The following is a 24,051-nucleotide window of genomic DNA, read 5'->3' on the forward strand; positions in this document are numbered from 1 at the left end:
GAACCAAGAGGAAAACTCGAATTATGAAAATTAGAACGGTTATCTTCTTTTTATTTGCAAGTGTCTGTTCCACACAGTCTGTGTTTATGGGATGAAATTCATTATGCATGTTGTCTGTCACATGTAGCATGAAAATCCAAAGTAATTTCAGTGAGGCAAATGCTGTGAGCCTCTTTTTGTGGGCTGGGACGACCAGCATTAATATGGGGAAGTCGTTCCAGCCAAGGTTTTCTAGCCAAGGCCATGTGGCCTTTTCTCTATGAGTCTAGAGCTCTAAATAATATGCCAGGAAATCAAATCACGCTTTATGGTTCCACTAGGTAATAATTTTAGATCATGATTATTTAAAATATTTAAATAGAAGATATTTTTATGTTATTTTTGGTGTCGTTCTTTCCTAAGGACTTATATCAATACATATATGTATTGTTTCACTACGGCTCTGGGCACAGAACACTGGTTCAGTTTATTTAATTAACTAGGCTTTACCGTGACGAAGGCATCTGTGAACCCACCAACTAAGAGAGCCAGGACTCCTAAGTACCAACACTTTGTTCTTTCATGTTCCCACCCATATCCATTCTTCCTTCCTGTCTTCCCACACCCTTGGCAACCATTTTAAACCCAGCCCAACACTCGCCTTTCTTCACAGATTCGATTTATTTCTATGCAGTCCTAAAACAACTCGGCATCTGTCACCCCAGCTCCCAGTTGGCTCATATAGGAGGTTGCCGTGAATTCAAGGCCAGCCCAGGCTAGAGACAGACCATATCTTAAGAAAAAGAAAGCCACTAAAATGATTTGAGCTGTTGTCTTTATTTAAAGAGTATCTCTGTACGAGTCTCCTGAGGCTTCTCTCCACACCATTTTATTGACACTATTTACCTGAACTGTTTCCCTATGGGCCTTCATTCATAGCCAGCCATGTGTACATGGGTCTTGTCTACACTCTCCTGATAGAAGCTGGATCATTTCCAGGACATTGCTGGCTAATAAATCTTCTATTTCTCAGCTTTTGTATAAGCACACTTTCTCTTGGGGGTACGTGCCCTAGGATTGCTGAGTCAGGGGCAATACACTGTTCAGTGTGTAATGCCACACTTTCCCAGAAGGTAGTGCTATACTCACTTTTGCAAGAACCGCAAAGATAAATTTGCAATCTAATTTCCCTTCAGCACTTGAGTTGACAGATGGTTTTTCCAATTTTTTTTTTCTCATTCAGCGTATGGTCTGTTCCCACTCCAGTGCTCATCTGCATATCCCCACCAGCCAGCATTGGCACGAACATCTCTCCCTCCGACCTGTGGATTTCTTTTGTCAAATTCTTTTCCACCTCTCTGGTTCAAGTTTTCCTTTCAGTCATTGCTTCCTTACGTTTAGTAAATGGAATTCATATATCCTTACTACAATCCTCCTCTAAGTCTCTCCCAGCGTAAACTGTGTCTGTCTTAGGTAAGAGACTTCTTTTGTTTTCATTTTATTTTGTTTTTATTTATGTGTTTTTAATTTCATTTTAATCAAGTTAAATGAAGAAAGTTTTCACATCCAGAACTTTTGGCCATGTATTATTATTAAAACTCTACTTTCTAAAAGATGTTTATCTATGTTCTCTAAGTGTGACAAGATTTTGCACCACTAGGTCCTGAAAGCACACAGATATGAACTGTGTATATGTTTAGGATCTAAAGAACAGTTTCATCTTTTTTAAAATTTATGTGTTTCTCCATTCTATTTATTGAGTAATCACCACTTTCTCCTGTATCTGACATGGACCTTTAAATTATATTATAAAGTTCCATTATGGTTTCTATTTCTCAACTCTATTAAATTTATCAATATAAATAGCCCATATCAATACCACACATCCTAAATCTATCCATAACTATGGTATCCTTGCATGATCTGATGTCTAGTCAGCAAACATTTCCTGCCTTTCTTCTTCAGAGGTACACTGGCTCAGTGAAAAAGAGATGAGCATCTCTTGTGTTATCTTGACTCATATTTACATCTGATTTTCCCACAATAATGGATCCTAGCTAGCAGCTATTCTCACTACTAGGCTGTATAGCTGTAAGCTCTTTGGGGACGTCAGTCATACTTCATTCATCTGTGTTTCTCCAAATCCAAGAGGCATAGAGTAGTATCACATTCAGACTGCAGATTTGAGAAATGTTAGCTTGTCAGTAGGCAATGCCCAGAGCAGCACCGAGGTCTGCTCAGTGACGAACAGTTCTGGGATGAACCTGAGGGGCTATTGGTGTGCTCAGCCTTTCCCAAGTATCTGCTGGTCATGTCTGAGTGGATCATCAGGCTCCCCTCAATGCAAAGTGCTAAAGCGTCTTCCAGAAAGCACGATTCCAGGTCAACTAAACAGATTTGATGAGTCTTCTCCACAGTTGTTGATATGTGTCCATGGTGTCCCCATTGTTTTGCATTTTGTTTTATTTTTGTTTCCTACATGGCAAATGCTCACATTCTTTAAAGGTCTCACAGTTGACACTCAACTAAGCAGGGGAATCCAAGAAGAATAATTTAACATATTTAAAACTTCCTTAAATAAAATCAAAGCCACAGGAGCCACAGCAGGCCATTAAAGGGGACTAGAATATGGAGACCTCACCCTGAGATGCTGGCAGTACAGAGGATGCTGAGCCATTTGGCCACATTTCCTGAATGCTTATCAGAGCCAGAGGCCTGGACTGCACTTCTGTGATGCTCAGGGCAGTGCCCGCTACAGAGCTACCCCCACCCTGGGATAATTATAGAATTCCCCACTGTGCTGACACTCCTAAGGACAATGCTTTGTTCACATTTTTGCTTTGAAAGCCTCTGAGAAAATGCCTAGGGCCTTCATTCCTTTCCACAGTGTTCTTCATCTCCATGGGATCCTGGACCACAGCACCCACATGTGGGAAACTGAAATCACGCATTTATAATCTCAAAGTAACTTCAGTTTATGTGGTTGAGAATCTTAAAGGGCTTAATGTCAATAAATAATAAAAAGGTCAGCTTAGAAGATGCTCTTAAATCCTAGCTTCCCTCTCTGCCAACTGAAGCTATTAAAAAATTTTGTTATCTTTATGATCCTGTCATTCTAACTATACATGGATAAATAGGACAGTTGAACAAGGGAATGTTTTATCAAAAGTTCACTACTCCTTTTCTAGAATAATTCATCTCAGAATTTAAATGCCCATCAAACATTTGATAGATGATTGGTTAAATACAATAGCAGAGTTATATTTGACACTTAGAAGGACAAGGCTACTCTTTCAGCACTCATATGAAGGCTTCTTCAATCTTGAGGTAAATTCAGGAGGATTTGGATTGGGAAATCAAGGGGATGTGCTTTTCAGGCTGATATTTTCACATGCTAGTAAACTCTATATGCCTATATGCTCTGAACTGGCTGTTCACGTGCGATCTGTTGGGCTCATTCCACAGGGCAGCATAGACAAGAATTGAAGTGCCTGTGGCTGACTGAGGAGGCATTCTCAGGTAGCTAAGGAGAAAGATGACAGGATGAGATTGAAAAGGAGGAGAGATAACTTTCTATTGAGGGCAACTGGAGCTAGGTCTCACTGGTGACTTCACTGAGGATGCTCTGTGCATGTCTCAGAATTGTACTTCTGAAAACTATAAGGATCAAGCAACCATTCCTGGGTTCCAATCTTCACTACATAAAAATCCTGAGGATTTTTTTTTTTTTTCTGCGACCTACATTCTCTTATATTTCAGACTGACAAATCACCTTTGTGGAACTGATCAAGCCTGAGGCAGCAATCCAGAGCAGTATTGTCACAGTTTGCACAGAGATATCTCCCATCACCCAAAGCAGAAATCAAAGGTGAGCCAAGATGATGAAACCCTGTCCACAAGTATCTGTAGCTAGAGTTTTCCAGTCCTGCCTGGCCCACAGTCAGGACAAATCTCTCTCACCCACCAGTCACACAGCTGCTCAGACCCAACCGAGAAAACACACAGAGACTTATATTGCTTATAAACTGTATGGCCGCAGCAGGCTTCTTGCTATCCAGTTCTTATATCTTAAATTAACCCATTTCTATTAATCTATAAGTTGCCACATGGCTTGTGGCTTACCAGTATCTTTTACATGTTGCTTGTCATGGTGGCGGCTAGCAGCATCTCTCTGACTCAGCCTTCCACTTCCCAGAATTCTCTTCTCTGTTTGTCCTGCCTATACTTCCTGCCTGGCTACTGGCCAATCAGCATTTTACTTATACAGAGTGATATCCACAGCAAGCATCTGACGCCCTATGAGTACAACCTGAATGCTTTGCACAGAATTCTCACCAGCCTGTATTTGCTAACAAACTCTCACAACATACTACGTTCAGGGGAAAAAGTAAAAACTTGATCATCTCTGTGGCAATGATTCTAAAGATCCAAGAGATAAAGTTGAGGGATCCTAGGCCCTGGGGTCACTGGAAGGAACCTGACACTGCTTGTTCTGGATGCAGTCTAACCTGTCCTAGAGGAGGCAGAACCCAGGGTCAGGGCTCTGCTGCTGCTGTGCACTTCCCATCCCTGCTTATCTTATTGGCTGTCCCATTTTTACTTTTCTAGAATGAACTCTGGAGCCCACACAAAAGTAGAGCCCCTTCACCTAGACTTTACACTAACCTAAGGAGAGAAAGTTTCAGGGAGACTTGGAGTCCCCCTCCTTTGGAGGAGATGGAACGGCCCAAAGACCTAGGTGATGGCCCCTGCCCACCCCTCCTCTTTAGCTGTCAGGTGTAGAGCTTGTGTTTTGCCTCTACAAAGGATGACCTTCATCTGAAGTGTGGCAGATCCCAAGAACTTTGGTGTTCCCTGCCTTATCTGCGTGAGAGTTGTCAACTTATCAGGAAAAAAAAAAAGGCCTACATCAGCACACTTCTCTACCAGATAGACAGCATTAGCAGAGGGCTGTGGCAGATATCCATGTTATGATCTCAGCTACTCCTAGACTCTGAGCCTGAGGACCCCTTGAGCATGAGCTAAAAGTTAGTCTGCTCAAGGCACTGAGGTCTGATTGCACTCCCTCCATCCAAGAAGCTACATTTACTGACATTTATTTTATCTCACAAGCACAAGGTTTTACCAAAAAGATCCTAACAAAAGAAAAAGAAATACTGTCAGTTCTGGACTTCATATTTTAGGTATGACAGGTCATTTTGAAATTATTTCCTGAACCTTGTTTCCCAATTATAGCAAGTATTTACTTATAATGTATTTACTTATGTATATCTGCAAGCTGCTTACTGTTATACTCTGACATGGAAAAATACATATTTTTATATGTATTTTCGTCTTCCATGAGATAATGAAAATATACTCCACTGCTCACTGCCAATGTTGTTTGCACTGTGTTGGGTCTATGGGATATAAAAATGCTGCTCCGAGCATTCTGTTCTTGTTACAAATGATTGATGATAGAGGATGTCAGCAAGAACATGGCAAGTGCCATATTGCTTTCAGACTTAATTTCCAGCAGACGGCTATATAAATACTAAGAGGCAAACCAACAGTTCCTTCAAATAGGAAACAGATACTGTCATGGTTAGTGTCTTGTCAATCTGACACAAGCTGAGTCATCTGGGAAGAGGGAAACTCCACCAGATTGGCCTGGAGGCAAGTCTGTAGGACATTTTCTTGATTAATAATTGATATGGGAAGACTCAGCTCACTGTCAGGTGACCCTGGGTTGTATCAGAAAGCAAGCTGAACAAGCTATGGAGAACAAGCCAATAAGCAACATCCCTCCATGGCCTTTGCTTCCGTTCCTGCCTCCAAGTTCCTGCCCTATGTTTCTACCCCGACTTCCCTTCAGTGATGGACTATGACCGGAGAGTTTTAAGATCAAATTAACTCTTTCCTTCCCTAAGTGATTTTGATCAGAGCTTTATCACAGCCATAGAAAGCAAAGGAGGACAAACACTTAAAGTAGTTTTTAGTTTGAATTGTGTAACCAAGATGATCGTCCCAGATACCTTCCAGATGCATTGTCCACCCTGTGAGGGCACTCTCTCTTACACATTGCCACAACTTCAGTCATAGTGCTTTCTATTCACAAGAACAAAAGGCTAAAATACCGTTAATTCCCTAAGCAGGGGAATGGCCAGTATTTCTGGGATATTAATAATTACTAAGGAAGAAGTTTCTCCTATGGGTATTATCCTCTTGGCCCACAATTCTGTCATTATATATGGATACGACTGAACAGGTATGGTCAGAAAAGATCCTTACCAGTTTCTGCCCAGACAGGACCTCCAACAGGGCAAGCAGCTTGACACCATCTTTCATGTCTTCAAAAAGGTCGTCTACCACCATGGGGGGCTTCCGCTGCAAGACAAAATGCCACTCACTGGGGTGAAATTCGTACATCTCTTATCATCCATCCATCATTAGTTATTTGTGTTATGAGTTAAATCAAGGCCCTTTTATGTTAGGCATATACCCTACCACTAAGTTATACTCCAGACCCTTTGATTATCTTTTTATATAATCTTTTTATGTAATTACCAGTCACATGTTGAAATCTTCAAGAATAAAATTAGACTAGTGTAAATAAAACTGGATAGCTAAAAATTCATTATAGCCTATTGGTGAACACAGAGAAGTCAAGCTAGTGCCCTCATAGAGCCTTCACCCCTACTGACGAGTGTTCTTGGCACTGGAAGGTAGTTTACATGCTGGCAGAGGAGAAAGATAAACACCAACCCAGTTACAAACCCTAAGATCTGCCTGCAAGATCTGCTAGGGTAATAGTGGCACAGCAGCTGCGGGAGTAGCCAACCCCTGACTGGAATGAAGGCTCACTCCATGAGGTGGAACCCATGCCTGACACTGACCAGGTAGCCAAGAACCTGCAACAAGATAGGCCATGGATCTATGGGAAGGCAAAATACTACTGTTCTGCTAAGAATGTAGCAATAAAATGATTCCTAGTGACATTCTGCTATACTCTAGATTAGTGTCTTGCTCTGCCATTTATCATCAGAGAAGCTTCTGCCTGCAGTAGGTGGGAATAAATACAGAGACCCACAACTGGACAATGTTCAGAGAATGAGGGAGAAAGAGTGTAAGAGCCAATGGGAATGGAAGACATCGAGGAAACAAGACCTTCTAGACACAACGGGACTGATGAACATCAGTACTCAGGGAGTGTTTGGCAGCACACCCAGGGCATGCACAGGTTGAGACCGATGAGGTCCCAAGGGGAAGTAGACACAAGCCTGCATGCCTATCCCAGAAGCTATCTGTAATTGATAACTGCTCTCATAGGAAAAATTAGTTTCCTCCAATGGAGTCTCACTGGGAATGGCCAACACAAAACAGGCTCAGTGGTGTTTGCAGAGGGTTTTTATATCACAGTGCTTTTTTTTACTCCCCCAAAACACATACACACACACACAAACACACACACACACACTCACACACACTTACACACACACAATACTTACACACACACTTACACACACACACTCACACACACTTACACACACACAATACTTACACACACACTTACACACACACACACACACACTTGCAGATCTTCTTTTGTCTACTAATGTTTGCAATTTTGTTTTATGTGTTTTCTGTGTGTGCAAATTTGTGTGTCTCAGCATCTGTATGTGTTTCTTGTGCTCTCTCTGTGGCTCTCTTTCCCTGTTTGTTTCATCCTATTCTGGTCTATTGGGTTTGTTTTTTGTTAATTTATTATTATTATTATTATTATTATTATTATTAATTATCTATCTGTATTCTAAGGAGAAAGAAAGGGTGTGGATTTGGATGAGTGAGGAAGCGTAGGGAATCTGGGAGGACTTGGGGAGGGGGAAACTGTAATCAGAAATACTTTGTATGAAAAAATGTATTTTCAATAATTTAAAAAAATTAAAAACTCATTATATTTAATGCTTAGGCTTTATGCCAGATCCTTTTGAGAAAGAGAGTTTTGAAGAGAGGGTGATCTGGTGTCAGATAAGGTGGGAAAGAGGACACTATCAACTAAAAAGCAGCAGTTTGTAGCAGAACCCCACAAAACAGCAGGGGTTACTCCAGACCAGGAAGCAAAGTCACTTTGCCATGAACAAGGCACCTTGTAGGACTCAAGGGCTTCAGCCTCTGGAAAGCATTTTCCCCCCAAGGCTATAGGAACACACGGGTGTTCCTCAAGTGTGCAGGCAGGCTGGGTTGTGATTCACAAAGTAGTACACCCAGCACACCTCCTCTTAGAGGATCCAGAATTAGGGGGCTCTAAGTGCAGTGGTACACAAGATCACTGAACCCCTCACCACTCCTGTATGCAAAAGAAAAAGACCAATTCAAGTCACCGACATCTCTAATGTTACCATGAACATAAATGAGTGTTGTTGAAATTTCTGAGTAGCCTGGAGTTTATCAGGGAGCATGGGAGAGTGAGCAGTAGGTAAAGAAGTAATGATTTAATGTTGATGGCCCAGAGAGAGGAATGTGCTCAATCGTTGAGTCCCAGAAACAAAACTTTGGCCATTTGTCAGAGTTCAAGCTCCATGGTTTCCTGACTCCTACTGAACTTCGTTAAGGCCTAATGGTTCGCTGTTAACTGTTTTTCTCTTTTTAAAAACTGTGTTCTATGTAGAGATACTGAGACGCACAATGTTCCACTGAGGTCCGTTTTCTCCTCCACCCGCTGACGTGAAGCATTTATATTTTTCTCACTGACTGCATGAATTATGGAGGCTGAATGCTATAGTTCTAATTTTAAATGTATTTCTCTTTCTTTTTGAAATGAACAGCTGAACACATTTTGTCCTCATGCTGCGAAATCCATGTTCAAAAATAACAGCACTTGCGTTTCCAATCATTCCTTGTCGGATCCCACCATTCACGCTGCTTCTTAATTATATAGCAAAAATTTAATACTGACTTTACATTCCAATCATGTAAATCAAATTATTTAGAAGAAAAAAGCCATTATAATAAAACAATGTGGTATCAAGCAAATTATTATATTACCCATTTGTCACCATTATAAATAGAATATAGGTATCCCTCAAAGCACCAACTTGTATCTTAATAACTTAAATAAAGAAAAGCAGCAAAGAAAAGTTCATAAATTTATGATAAATTTAGTGAGAAAATACAAATAAGTTTTACTTGGATACATAAGGAAAACTAAAGGAAACTGGAAATTGCCACAAAATAATAAACATTACAAGAACTTTGGCACCAAAGCTATGATATTGCATGAGGTGATAGTATGCATGGATGATAACATGTATAGGTGATAGCACACATAGTGATAACATGCATGAGTGATAACATGTCTAGGTGGTAACCTGCATAGGTGAAAATATGTATAGATGATAACATGTGTGGACATACAATTTGGCACTAAACAGACACACACATCTCTCTCCACCTTTGGAGGACAGTGCTCCATGGTGCTTCTGGAACTGGTTTTCAGAATAATCAATAGTGATTTCTGGACAGGTCTTGAGCCCACTGCCTGGTGTTACTGATACCATTCTCCTCTTGACCCATCCCTCCAAATCCTCTAAGATCTGCCAGCCTGATTCACAGCCTTCCTCTCTGCTCTCTTTTCTCTCTACTGCCTTCTTTTCTTACCTTCCCTTCTCTTCCTATTTCCTTTCCATTCCCCTCCCTTTCCTTCTCCCCATCTTCCTCTCTCTTCTCTCCTTTTCTTCTTAGCTGTGGCCAAACTCAAGTGGGTGTCTTGGTCTTTACAAAATGGTCTGCATACATTTGACTCTTGAATCCTTCCTTCCTGTCAGGAGTGAACTCCCTTAAGGACTGTCAAAAACACAGCAGACACTTTATATGTGCTTCTGGCTGCCTGCTTGGATGACTCAGTGAATGAGGGTAAGCATTGCGTGAAATCAATAAAATATGTCTATTTATCAAAAATCACTCCAGAATTAAAAAGAAATCCCATTTTGTATTAAGAATTGCTGTGGATATTGTTCTATATAAATAAAACATTGATTGGCTAGTGGCCAGGCAGGAAGTATAGGCGAGACAAGCAGAGAAGAGGATTCTGGGAAGCAGAAGGCTGAGGAAGGGAGACACTGCCAGCCGCTGCCATGACAAGCAGCATGTGAAGATGCCGGTAAGCCACGAGCCATGTGGCAAGGTATAGATTTATAGAAATGGATTAATATAAGATATAAGAACAGTTAGCAAGAAGCCTGCCACGGCCATACAGTTTGTAAGCAATATAAGTCTCTGTGTGTTTACTCTGTTGGGTCTGAGCTGGTGCAGGACTGGTGGGTGAGAGAGATTTGTCCTGACTGTAGGCCAGGCAGGACCAGAAAAACTCTAGCTACAAAGCATCATTTCTGCACAGCCCATGGTAACTTTGATGACCACCGCACATTTATTTTTCAGGAGACAGTCAGATTTGAAATCTTTTAGCTGAAATATCTCTGTGGTTACATGTACAGATATAGTGCCAACATGACTTCTTTGGCCAGACTTGGATCACAGGGTTGGAAGCCAAAAAGCAGATAGAAAGGAAGATAATTGACTAGAGCCTGATATAATAGAAAGTAAAGACCGTGGTTTTGTTCCCACTGCTTTTTAAGAACTGATAGAATCATGACCACAGTTATGCTGTTATCTTTTTTTTTTTTTTTTTAAAAAAAAAGAATACTTAGAAATCTTACTCATCACAGTCCCCTTTGGCCTTAGCAATTCATATTTAGTGGAAACAGAACATTTTCCTGCCAAGTCTTAGGTGGTCAAAAATAAGCCTCTTCTTGCACCAAAAGTGAAGGGCTTTACTTTTATGCCATTCTTTCTAGAAGCTTCATCAGATAAGGTCTATGTCCTATGATGTGGCTCAAAAAGGGTCGCCCACCTTCTGATATTTCTAGAAACTCAGAGAACATGCACAGATCTCTGTGGCTGGGGAGCTGGCATTGCCTGGTGAGTCCCTACATTGTGCATTCACTCAAAGGGGTGAGCCAAGGTGTGGTTCCATCTACCACCTGTCTGCCTTTATTTTCACCACAGTAGAGATGCTTTTTGTAACAAGGACCACTACCTTCCTTTTAGGACTGAAAGAAGATCAAATGTCTTCCTCCTTTTAAAAATATTTGTCTTTATTTAGACAAGTCTGTGTGCCAGAGGAAGTGGTGTATTTCTAGTGTGAGTGTGGGAGTGTGTGGTCAGTTTGTGTGTGTATGGCTATGGTGTGTGTGTGTGTGTGTGTGTAACTTGTATTTCTTTAATAGTCTGTAGGCACCAGCACATATTGAGTTCTCACTGATCATTTGCTTTGTAATGTTTTTCACAATAGAATGGCCATATTTGTTATTTTATATTAAATTTTATGTCCTGAGAAGAAATTCCTTTATGGGGGTGGGTGGGAAATAAGAGAACAGTTGAAGAAAAAACATATCAGAAATAACCATTTCCGTGTTATGAAAAATTTAAAGAACTCTCATAAATGAAAAATGTTGGTGCATAAAGGAAATATTACAAAATAGTCATGGAGAGTGCATATATGGCACCCAGTGCTGAGAGTCTACAACTTAGGTGATTACACACTTAAACCTGCTGGATCTTTGAATAAGGAAGAGAGTGAGTAGAATGGAGAAGGGAGAATGGGTGGGCTACTCTTGGGCATCCAAATATGCTTAGAACTCTGATATGGACTGTGCATTTATTATATTTTATATTTACAAACAAGGAATCTGAATCTCAGCAAGACCGAGTCATCGGCCAAGATCACATATGCTGAGCAACCGGGACCAGAGCCCAGGTTTGCTATCCTGAGAGCTACCTTATTAGGTAGCAAGCTTAGGACAAAGGGGAAGGTATTCGCGTCCATTGTTCAGAATACATGAGCCTATAAAGATGACTTATTTATTATCACTAAGAAAAATACTGACTGATGAGCTGAAGAACCAACTAACTTGGCTAGAAACGATGACTTTATTAACTGAAAACCCAGTGCCCTGTGTGGATTTGAGAAAGATTGGACTGTGGCAAGAGGAACATGGTGTGTATTTACCTTACTGGCATAGGTACAAGTCAGTCTGACCCACAGTATGTCCCCTGACAACCAGGTTTGTGCCATGGTCCATCCTGAACCCTTCACGTTTTCTCCCTTTTAGTACAGATGATGGCTGAGGCCAAAGTGGCTCACAGCAGTGACATACAGACACAACATCTGACTCGTGTTGCGGAGGTTGTAAAGCTACTCTACCCTGTTCCCTTCTCCATAGTGGGTAAATCAGTGTGCTGAGTCCTCAAGGCTGTTCTCAGGATCTGGGGCTCAGGAACATTGGGCAGCTGTTCCACGCATTTCAACTTTATTTCAGTGAAAAGACTGCGAATGAAGCCATTTCAGGGGAGAAGCACCTGGAGTGAGGTGCAAGGGAAGTTACAGGCTTCCGAAGTGAGTCACTGTGTCTTCCTAAGCGGAGTCTTGTGGGCATGCGCATGCACGTCATTATTTAACAATGGTCTGTGACAACCTATGTGAGTATTGACAGCCTGGGAAAGCCACCCAAGTGTCCAGGGTCTTTAATGGGAGTCTGCGTGCCCCCATGACTGACTGTAGATACGCAGAATGGACCATTCTTTCTCGCCTCAATTTCAAGGGGGAAAAATGGTGCTTATCCAAACAGTGCTGTCCATAATCAATGACCTGGTCAGAGGAGAACAGCATGGCTGGAGCACTGACGCAGAAATGACATTTGTCATAAGCAGTGCGCAGCACAAGGCCTTGGCATGCTGTCTCCCAGAAGCCACCAGGACTGTTTCCTAAGGACAAGTCTTCCCCTCCCCCCTTCCCCCAAGGGCTGGGGGCAAAGCAAGCCTGAAGAGTGCCAAGTTAATCCTTTTCTGCCCAGACATTATTTCCTTCTTGGACGGAGACATCTGGAATCCTTTCAGTAACATCCCCTTCTGGGCAAATCTTCAAAAATGAATTTTGTTCACTTGCTAAAGCATGCCTCTCAGTTAGCCTTGAAGCGTTGTTCTGGATGTGATCATTCATGTTCCTGACATTTCTCCCTCCCACTGGATGACGAAATTTGAGTAAGTGACTTCTGTGAGTTGGGATTGGATGTGATCAGAAGGGCTAGGCTGTGTTTTTATACTAGTTTGATTATTATACTAGTTTGATTATTAAACATTTAACTATGCTAATGTACTCATAACCTAAAAACCACCTCCTGTTTGTTTTCAGTAGTTTTGACTACTCTTGATACCCCCATAAAAGCAGAGTGGTGAAGTATTTGTCATTTGGGGACTGGCTTATTTCGCTTAGCACAATGTCCTCCAGGTTCCTCCCATTTGTGGCAGGTAGTAGAATCCCCTCTGCTTCCACTGAGTAAGATTCCACTGTGGTACACAACATATTCTGTAAATCTATTCCTCTGTCGGTAGAAATGGTGTTGTTTCAGCCACCTAGCCACAGTTGCAAATGGCTGCCACGAACTGGGGGTACTTATATGTCTTGACTATTCTGTTCTCAGCTCTTTAGATACAAACCTAGCAACAGAATTGCTGCAGCGTGTGGTATTCTATTGCCAATGTTTTGGGGAATGAGCCACTCAATGTCACACAGTTATAAAGTAGATTTGCAGCATTAAGGATTTAGTCTTTTGCAAAGTAAAGAGAAAAAAAAGATTCCTGTCACCTTCCAGGATCAACCCAGGTGCCCACTTACTATCATTGTGTTTGGCCATCTACTAAGGGTTTTGTTACCCACAGGCAAAAAGTTGACCAAATATTTTATGCCACAAAATGCTATGGCATGCCACTTTAAGATGATGAACACATATCCCATGGTTATTATTAGTGAATGTTAGCTATTTGGTGATGTCAGTAAAGCTGGACTGGAAATGTCTAAGGGGGAACCCATGTCACAGATGGCCACTTTCTTTTGTTAGGACACATACCATAAACTGAACTAAGGGTTGCTAATGCATGATACAGATCACGGTCAGTTATATTCACAGTATCACCTCTGTAAAAGGTGTTGGAAGGTGCTGAGAAAAAGGATGCCTCTAGTCTATGTACCCCTGAGCCCTCTGTGCATAAGTTGGCCCCTCATTTGCAGAAAAGGACAAGCTACTCCATCTGACTTATATATGGCTCGGGTAATGATATAGGCTAAGGAAGAGTATAGAGGATAGGTTTTTTCATCCTAGAGCAGCACAGGGAGCCCTCATTCCCTGATTGTTATCTATAGGGTGGAGATAACACATAAAACAACAGGAAAAGAGAGAACAGAAAGGGAAGAGAGGTTGACCAGCAGGTGTCCGGGTGAGTTACCTCTGGAAAGGTTGGTCAAAAGCCTACTACACTAAAATGAATCGAAGTACCAAGGTAGTCTTGGACCAGATTGATCAAGAGCAGGATGATCCCCACAGGCAAGATCTAACTAAAATTTCCATGTCATTCACAAAATAAAAGACATCCCCAATAGCTCCACAAGCAAGGTAATTCAAATATTTTGTATGCATCTATGTCTCATTCAGTGCTTTTGTGGAAGTGCTTGGTATTATTTTCCACCAGTCTTTGGCAGAGGTGGGGAGACACTTTCATTCTATTTCATTTCCTCTAATGGTGAGCATAACCATTTCCACTTCCTTGATTATTCAATTCAACATCAAATAAAGGTCCCAAAGGCAACATCCCCTTTTGGCTGGCCCAGCTTCAAGGGTGCCAGAGAAAACTCTGCTAGTAATGATTTTTCTTTTTTGTACAACAAAATGTTTTCTACCATGTAGCACAGAGCCAGCACACATCCTCATTTATTTCCTCTACACACTCTCTATGGAGCTGTCTTTGACACCTCACTGTTGCTCACACTCGGTTGTTGATCCATCCTCAAGTCGTACTGGCTTTATTGTCAAAATTCATCCAGAATCCAGTCACCTCTAGCTACCTACACTGCCGACGGAAATTATTTTTCTGTTTTGTTCATGGCTTCATTTTTCAGTCACTAGAATATCACTTAGGCTGTCAAACAACATTCCAAAATAGGTGTCAATGTGTGCATATAATGTGGTTTTAAGGAAGAAACTGTGACAACCTTTATCGAAATATTTATTAATCTCCGTAAACCTGGGTGTACTGAACTCACATTATCCATACTCGAATAGTTCTCAAACTAATAAATGTGATGCACTCTGAAACGGGTTTCTTTTGTAACCATTTAATTGCATATTTGGAAATAACTAATTTTCTATTCAACTCTCCTAGAGTTATTAAGGTATAATTAACAGCTAAAAATTAAATATGTTTACCGCATATGAGGTGATGTTTTGATTTGTGTATACACTGGAAAAGTATGAAAAGCAAGCTACTTAACATATTTATAACCTCACATGGGTACTATAGCTTTAAGAAAACAAGTGAAGAATAGGGTGGATTCGGGCACTATTTTGACCCCTTTGCTCTCTCGTCTTCTTGTATTGGCTCACTAACAGGCCCGCCAGAGTATGTGCAAGGAAAGGGATGTGAGCGAAATTCTACTAAGAAGGTGTTTTCATGTAATATGCTGTTGGTGGAAAGATAATTGGGAAAAAGAAATCAGCCATTAAAGTGAACATTTCACTTAGTTTAATCAGCATAGATCTATAGATCTTTAACCTAGAAATCCTAACTGGTCCTTTTAAAGTCATGACCAAATAAAATTTGGCATAAAAACAAAATGTTCTCTTAACAGATGTCTTCTGCGCAGTGTTACTGTTCCCACAATGCACGTTGGAACCTGAACTCCTGTTACTTTTAGAATGTTGCTGTATTTGGAAATAGGGTCTTTACAGAGTTCATCAAGTCAAAATGGAGTCATTAGCGTGGATCTTAACCCAGTGTGTCCAATATCTTTATATGAAGAGAGACTTGGGGGCATAGACGGTGATCCGCACAGAGGTACAGGCCACAGCGTTGCAAACCCAGAGAGTCAATACCAAAAGTTAAAAAGAGGCGAGAGTGATTCTTCCCAGAGTCTCAAGGAATGCTGGCCTCCTGGCTCACAGAATGTAACATAATACCTTTCCCATTTGCTCTGTGAACCAGTGTGTGTGTGTGTGTGTGTGTGTGTGTGTGTGTGTGTGTGTGTGTGTGTGTGTGGTCTCAGCTTGCATGTATGCACAGGTTCGTGCAGGTGTGTGTGTGTGTGTGTACACATCTGTGGAGTCAGAGGTTGATGTCAGTCTCTTGCTCACTTTCCAGCTTTCTTATTTTGGGGACAGGTCTCTCAGTAAACCCGAAGCTCAGTGATTCAGGTCAACCGTCTGGTCAGTGAGCTCTAGGGATCCACCTGTCTCTGACCTCACAGTGCTGAAGTTACAGACATTTAATGTGAGCAGCTTTTCACACAGGCTCTGTGTGGGTGTTTGAACTCAGGTCTTCATATTGGGTAGCATGCACCCCACTGACTTCCCTCAGATAATACCAGGCCCTGTCTACTTGACTGTAGTTATCTGTCTACCCTGTTATCAGGTCTATATCGCTGCAGTCATAGTTCTTAGTCTTAATAGATGCCTAATACATTCCTGATGAGAGAATAACTAAATAAAGTACAAAAGTAAAGTACAGCACAGTGGTCACTGCTTGTTAAAGACTAAATGTCTGTACCTGGCCCTGGTTTATCTGCTCCAGGCTGACCCTTTAGTGTGGAAGTGAGGGGTGGGTTCTGGGAGATATTTAAGATAAGATCGTTAAGATAGGAGCCCTTGGACAAGACTGATGAGCTTCCTTAGAACAGGAAGGAGAGAGAGCAGAGTTCATTCTCTGCCAAATGAAGCCAGAAAGAGCAGCAACTCTGTAACTCAGAGAGACTAAGTACCCCAGCACCCTGACCTCAGGCTTCTTGGCATTCAGAACTGGGTGGTAACTGCTGGCAAGCTGTACTGCTTAGCGTGTTTCATTACCACAGCTAACCTGACCTCCAACACCCACCTTTAGGAGTTATGGGATCAAACCTCAGCTTGTCAGGGTATCAAACCTCAGCTTGTCATTTGCTGAATTGCCAAGCTTATTAATTAACTCTAAGCTCCAAGTACTTGGCCTATAAATGAATGGAAATAACACACTTCGTTGCTGTGAGAATTAAATAAGATAAAATATAGACGGGCTGAGGTTCCATAGTCAGCCCATGAGTGCTCAGCACACAGCATTACTACAATGTAAATTCATACTAACAGGCTAAGTACAAAACCAGAACCTGGGCTTGAACAACTATCCCTGGGAACTACTATCAATGTAATGGTGACGAAAACTTCCACTTCCTTTAATTAGCAGAATTAAAGAATAGAATGCTACAGATTTCTTATCAATAAAAAGAGGATTATAGTTTTCTCACCTAAAAGAGAAGTCTTATCTCAGAAAAAAAAAATGATCAGCTTCATGAAACCACCCACTGTTTTATCTAGGATTATATTGCATGATATTAACCATTTGTGATTTTCAGTGATTCGGATAATTACAGGCACAGAGAGCCCAAAACTAACATAAGAAATGTATAATTATGCACACAAATTTTAAAACTTTATAGCTATGTACTAAAATGGCATAAAATCATGCATAGAACATTCTTAGGCTTCTCCTCCGCTTCACCAAGATATATGGGTTAATAAAAGTGTATTTTCAGAAGCCATATTGTACACTTATCTACGTGCCATCTCTTCATAACTGCTGTCATAATATCTATAAAAAAATGTCACAGCAGAATGGAATGCCTGCCATCAATAAAAGGGTTGATTATTTAATTATACATCATTTATAGAGCTACCACTGAGGAGAGCAGTCAATAAAACACAAATGAAATATTCCCATTAAAAACTCTAGGACAGAGGGACTCAGCATATAAAGTGTTTGCCTCAAGAGTATGAGGACCTGAGTTTGGTCCCTAGCAGGCACCTAAAAATCCAGACACAGTAGAGTGCACCTTTAAACAGAGACAGGGTGGGGGAAGGGGGAGGCCCTGGAGTTCAAAGGCCATTCAAAAATAAAATAAAACAAATCTTTCAAATTATCTAAATCAGTAAATTCTAGATTCAGTGAGAGATCCTGTCTCAAAAAATAATAGGGAGAGTGATTGAAGAAGCCCGTGTCAGTTCTGGCCTCCACCTAAGCATGCATGTGTGTGTAACCCCCCCCCCCCATACACACACATCTTACCAAATTAACCTCTATGAATATCTCTGAATATGTCCCCATGGACCCAAAACTGGATGACCTCAGACAGGGCAGAGATACCGACGTTTTTGTAATTTCAACTCTGTATCTCTCTCTGTATATCTGCCAGGATCTGCTATTAAAGATGATTTTGAATATAGTCAATTTCCTAAGGTGATTTTGAGAAAACAGATACATTCCTTAAAATAATAAGGGCCTTAAATTATTCTCTAAAGTATTTTTGAAATAATTTTAGTTTGTTAAAACACTAAAGGTAGCAAGATATTATCACAGAACTTAGGGTTTACCATTACAGTTTAAATCTACAACATTTCCTATGATTGTTGTCCCTAAGCTTTTAGACTGTCAAAATCCCGTACATTTGTAAGCTGTGTTCCAGAAATAAGTTCATTTGTTTTTTCCTGGATAACATTTTTCTCCTTTCACGTTCACAGAGATGAAGTGATCTGGCCTATCATGGAGAATTAAAACTAACATTTAAATTATCAGAAAGAAAAAAGATTCAACAGTTTTGAGGCATTAGTCATTTTTCTTACTTTCATTGATAGATGCCAACAGAAAATTGCAGAACATGTATATGGTGGGGGGGGGCATGTATCGAATACACTTTAGCATTTTTTCACATTGTTTGCTTATCAGATTATCATTAGCAATCCCAATGCACAAAGCTATCTGTACTAGGGATTACTGCATAGGGAAATGTCAGCCATGACAGGAAGATTATCTCCTGACTGAGTTCCCAGTGTATATTAGGAATGTAAGAGGAATGTTCATTTGCTTCAAGTCTAAAGACGTCAAACTAAACTTGGGGCCTGTCATAGGCTAGATGTTTGGATACCCTCTAAATCCAGTTGTTGAAACCCTCAACCCAAGTGTGATGGTGTTTAGAGGCAAAGCCTCCACACAGCAAATAGGCTTGGGCAGAGTCACGGGTGGGTCTCCGTGGTGAGACTGATGGGTCCTTGCAGGAAGAAGAGAGACCAGAGCTCACTCTCTTACATTCATGTGAGCACACCAGAAGAAGGCAGCAGACAGCAAGCCAGGAAGCCCTTCATGAAAAGAAGTGAATTTTCTGGCAGATTGATCCTGAGACTGTGAGACAGTAACACTCATTGCAGAAGTCACTGGATCTTTGAGGAATATTTAAGATTCAAACTCCAGTAGACGTCTCCCAGCTTTACGTTCTCTGAGCACCACCCTTCACAGAATTCAGACAATGTCCTGTCAAAAGAGGCTATTTTATTTTAAATATGGAGTCTCTCACTTTGCTTGCCCTTTTTATCAATCAGCAGCATAGGGGAATAATTTTATAGTGACCTGCTAAGGTCAAAAGTCATTTTCTGTTAGCATTTATATTCAATGACAGTGCCACATGTGGACACATGGTCACCTAACAACCTCATGTAGATACTCTTGGGTGATTTCAGTGTTTCTAGTGTCCTACTATCTAGGTTACATTTTCACCGAAGCCCTCTGAGACAGAGTCAGGACCTGCTCAGATAAAGCTTCCTGCACAGGGCAGACTGTTCATTGCTCCTTTCTGTACTAATTGGAATCAACGCAACCAAACAAAAATCCAGCATGAATCTTCCTTCTGACACAACACATACGGAACTGTAGAAACTGTAACTGAGTGGATTATTTTCTCAAGGTTCATAAAAATTACATAAAATAGCATCTCTTGACCAGCTGTCAACTCATTTCCCCCAGAGGTGGTTAACCAAACCTGGCCTTAGGGAGCAGTTAACCAGCCCATAGTACCACCAACATCAGGGGTCAGTAGTGGTGACAGCAGCCTTCCTTTATAATGTGCTCTCTGTGTGCCTCATTAACATGAGGCTCCATATTACTGTTGGTGCCAATAGTATGAACCTCTATCCCTGGGAGGTTTTATTTACCTTGGCCAGGTGGGAATTGATCCATTTTGTGAAGGTGCGCTTCTGTACAATCTCTTGTTCATCTAGAAGGCAAAAAATAATTTTTGGTTAGATAGTAGGACGGGTTACAAAGTTGTATCACCAAATATTTGGTTATACACCTGTAAAAGAGGTCATAAAGTTATTTTATCTTCTAAGTCAACTTACTAATTATTGTCCTGAAGGTTCAACACAGCTCTACATATATAAATAACTAGACCCATCCTTTCAAAGTTATTAGAAAGCTCAAGCTGGACAAAATTCCAGCTTGGCATGGAAGCAGTGGCCACGAAGTCCCATGCCCTAGCTGAAGAGCTATTGGCATTGGTCTTTAAGGACAAAATCCCCAGCTAGGTTGGCCTTGCTCCAGGGCAGGCCCACTCACATAAGAGTATTTAAGCAACACCAATTAGACTTAGGGAGGTAGGGCTGAATCTGGGGAGACTTAAAAGAGGTGAATATAATAAAAACACATTGTATGACATTCTCAAATAATTACTAAAATTGTCATCTTAAAAATTATTAGCAAACACCTTAGATATGTGATAGGCTAGCCCTATGTTTAGCTTCATTCGCTAAGGGCTTACTAATGAATTACCCTCAACAAGTTTGTTGGAAACTTCACTGAGATCAACTGAGTACCAATTTCTCTGTTAAAGGATACAGTCAATGCCAGGTGAGAAGGGAAAGGACAGATAGATGTGAATAAGTAAATACTATTTGGGGAGACACAGAGATGGAGATGGGCAAGGAAGGCAGATGCATGGAGTCACCCCATACAGCATTCAGATAGAGCAGCATGCGTGACTCTCTTCCCTGCCGCTCACACTCCAGTGTAGGCAGAGCCTGTGACTTGTGTCTAGCTCACCAAGTATAATAGAGCGGTGGCATACCAACCCCATGATGTTACTTTAAGTTGCTGATGGGAGTGAGAAATTTTCCTGAAGATTTGGAGACCCACAGCCATGCTGTGAACTCTCGGTAGAGCAGGGTGATGGCAGGGACCTGCAGCCCACCCCCTTTAGGAACGGATCCAACAACCAGTGACAATCTGGACCCCCAGGCTTCCACACTATGGGAGTGAATAGGACTTCCTGGAAGGGCCTCCAAATAAGAATGACTCCCAGCAGACACCTTGTAGCCTGGGCCATCTGGAGCCAATGCCGGGGAGCGCAAAACTGTGAAGACTCTTGGCCCACAAAACTGTGGAGACAATAAATGTGTGTGGTTTTCCACTGCCAGGTGTGTGGTGACTTGTTATGCAATGAAAAACTAACAAAGGAGGAAAGGACCAGTGTCGGGGAAGGCATTAATTAGAGGTTTGGGATGACGACCAGAGAGGGAGCAGCTTAGCTCCCTAGAAAGCGTAGTCCAGCTCATCGTGCCCAACCCACCCACCAGCGCCTGCTTTGTAAAATACTACACAGGGTGCAGATGGGCAGACACAATCTTAGCACCTCAGCTGAAAGGCCAGGTGCTCAGAGCTCTAACTCTGCATCTGACCTTGCTTGGCTTTACCTCAGAACGGCTCAGAATGTCGGACTGTGCGCTAGAACTCAAACTTCATCAAACATGATGATCAGGAGGATTCATTATATAACCATTATAACAGTAGGCAAAATTCCTATGTATCAGACATTGATATATACCTACATGATTTATTTTAATTAATTATATAGTTGTCATACCTAATATATAATAAATGAATGTCATACCTAATATATAATAAATAAATCATTAAATGTGTTTGTTTGGTATATTATGTGGTATATGTGAATGTGGGGGGTATACACCCATGTGTGTGCATTCAAATGGCAGAGAATGATGTCACGGACTCCCCTTTCACTCCCCATCTAATTTCCTGAGACAGGATTGCTCAGTGAACATGAAGGTGACCATTTCATCTAGGCTGGCTGGTAGCAAACTCTACGCATTCCACTTTCAGTTTCCCAATAGTGGGTTACAGGGGCCTATGGCCATGTCTGGCTTTTATATGGGTGCTGGGGATTAGAACTCATGTTCTCTCCTTTAAACAGGAAGAACTCTGAGTCACCTCCCCACCCCCAACTCACTCGGTTCTTATAGCCAACACGCATCCAAAACTAATCATAGTTTTTAGTTTGTAGAAAAGAAAACTGACGCATCCACGGTGAAATCTTTTGACCAAAGTCACTCAACAGCAGAGCCTTGTTTTAGACTCCAGAAAAGAGGTCAGATCCTGCAACACAATACTCAAAGATAACGTGAAACTAGACTATGAATCTTACCCAGTGTGATCACCTGAAAAATACATAAATTCATGGTTGAGTAGGCTTTAGTCTGACCTTCAACCTTTGGACTCTACAAATAAATAACCATTGTGGCAAAGTCATCTTAATGTGTAAGCTTGATAAAATTTAGAGTTTCATAATCTATAAACTCCAATTCTAAATCTATGACTGCAGATACAGTGAGAACATGTGACATTTTCATTTAGCTGGGACTGTATAGTATTTTATAAACCATGATGGCATTGCTTTAGAATGCAAAAAAGAGTAAGCATAATGTTTGTATAGCATCTCATAAATTGAGGGATGCCCACTGGGGCTGCCATTCTGGGGTTGCATCAATCTCATTGGAAGTTAAGTCACTGGGTCTGCATTTTGACTTCCCCTAAAAGGTTTTCTTTTGGCACAGATTTTCTTGTGACCCTGGTATACACCTAAGTACCAAATTATCTGCAAGCTTCCTTTTATCTTATGCATACAAAGACAGACTTTACTGAGACACCAAAATCCACCCAAAGTCATACAAAGTCCACACTGATATGTATCACACATCACCAGCATAGTTCTAAGTAAATAATTTCTAATTGTATTACTGCTTTCCTAAAAGAAAAAAATATTTTAAACCTTCCCCTTTCATCAAATTCTCATTTTTAAATGTAAAAGTGAAATAATTCACTTACAGACTTGTCAATTGAATCTCACAGTAACAATCTACATGGCTTAAATGGCAGAAGAAATACGGTCCTGCAGCAAAACTCAAACCTACCCAAAGCCGAAGTATAAGATGTTCCTATGCTGCTATCGACAAGGAATCACCCTGTGACAGCCAGTAAGGCTCCTTTGTGCACACGTCACTATTTAAATGCACTGAGTAGGAGTGACTTGAGTGACATCCTTCTGTCTTCTGCACTTCCAAACAGTATGATGCAGCCTCGGGTGTAGCTATGCATGCATGCGACCTCACAAATAGGTCTTTTTCATAAGATTCTCAGTATTTGTGTGTTCTGAACACAGTGAACTCAATCTGTAGCTCATAACTAAATGCAGCACCCTACTTCCAAGAATCGCAGAGAGCAAACTGTCCATTTGATGCCCGCTTTATTTCCTATTTTTTTCAACATCATTGGTTGTTCTTTATCATAGTATTTTTGTGTTTTTACTTTTTAAACTAACTTTTAATGCACTAGACACCATTAGAACGTTTTGGGACAAAGTATTATTGTTGTTCTCCTTTCTCGCTCTGTCTGTCCCCTGCTAACTCCCCTGTGGCCATCCCCAGCCTCCCTCATCACAGACTCTTACACGTTCATGTCCCCTGTGCTTTTTTGCCTACTCTCTAGTCTTCCCCCCATCCAATACCTCCCTCTCTCTGTCTCCTTTGTAGACTTTTAGACATCACACACACACACTCACACACACACACACACACACACACACACACACACACACACGACGAATTGTTAAATAGTCTTATAAATAAAAAACTTGCAGCTAGAAATTGGGGTTAAACCCTGAGAGAGATCAGAGGAATAGCAAAGCCACAAGCTAATCTCACTTCAATCTCCAAAGAGAGCTACTTCCTGTCTACCCATGCCTATATGGCCTTTCTGTTCTGCTCCCTCATTTGCTCTCTCAACCCAGCTACATCACTTCCTCTTCCTGCCCAGCTCTGTCACTTCCTGCCTGTCTGTACA

The 24,051-nt window shown here is 41.2% G+C and overlaps 1 protein-coding gene across 3 annotated transcripts in view; it reads right to left on the minus strand.

The window, feature by feature from the left end:
* Positions 1 to 24,051, minus strand: part of LOC114707476 (nesprin-1) — a 280,202-nt gene that overhangs the window by 175,662 nt on the left and 80,489 nt on the right. For all 3 annotated transcript variants that reach the window (XM_028890206.2, XM_037200367.1, XM_037200368.1), the window contains exons 3-4: positions 20,073 to 20,134; positions 6,250 to 6,345 (exon numbers count right to left, since the gene is read on the minus strand). In XM_028890206.2, coding sequence (XP_028746039.2) covers positions 6,250 to 6,345; positions 20,073 to 20,134 — 158 coding nt within the window. The remainder of the gene's footprint in view (positions 1 to 6,249; positions 6,346 to 20,072; positions 20,135 to 24,051) is intronic.

Source organism: Peromyscus leucopus, chromosome 8a, assembly GCF_004664715.2.
Source record: "Peromyscus leucopus breed LL Stock chromosome 8a, UCI_PerLeu_2.1, whole genome shotgun sequence".
Lineage (NCBI taxonomy): Eukaryota > Metazoa > Chordata > Mammalia > Rodentia > Cricetidae > Peromyscus > Peromyscus leucopus.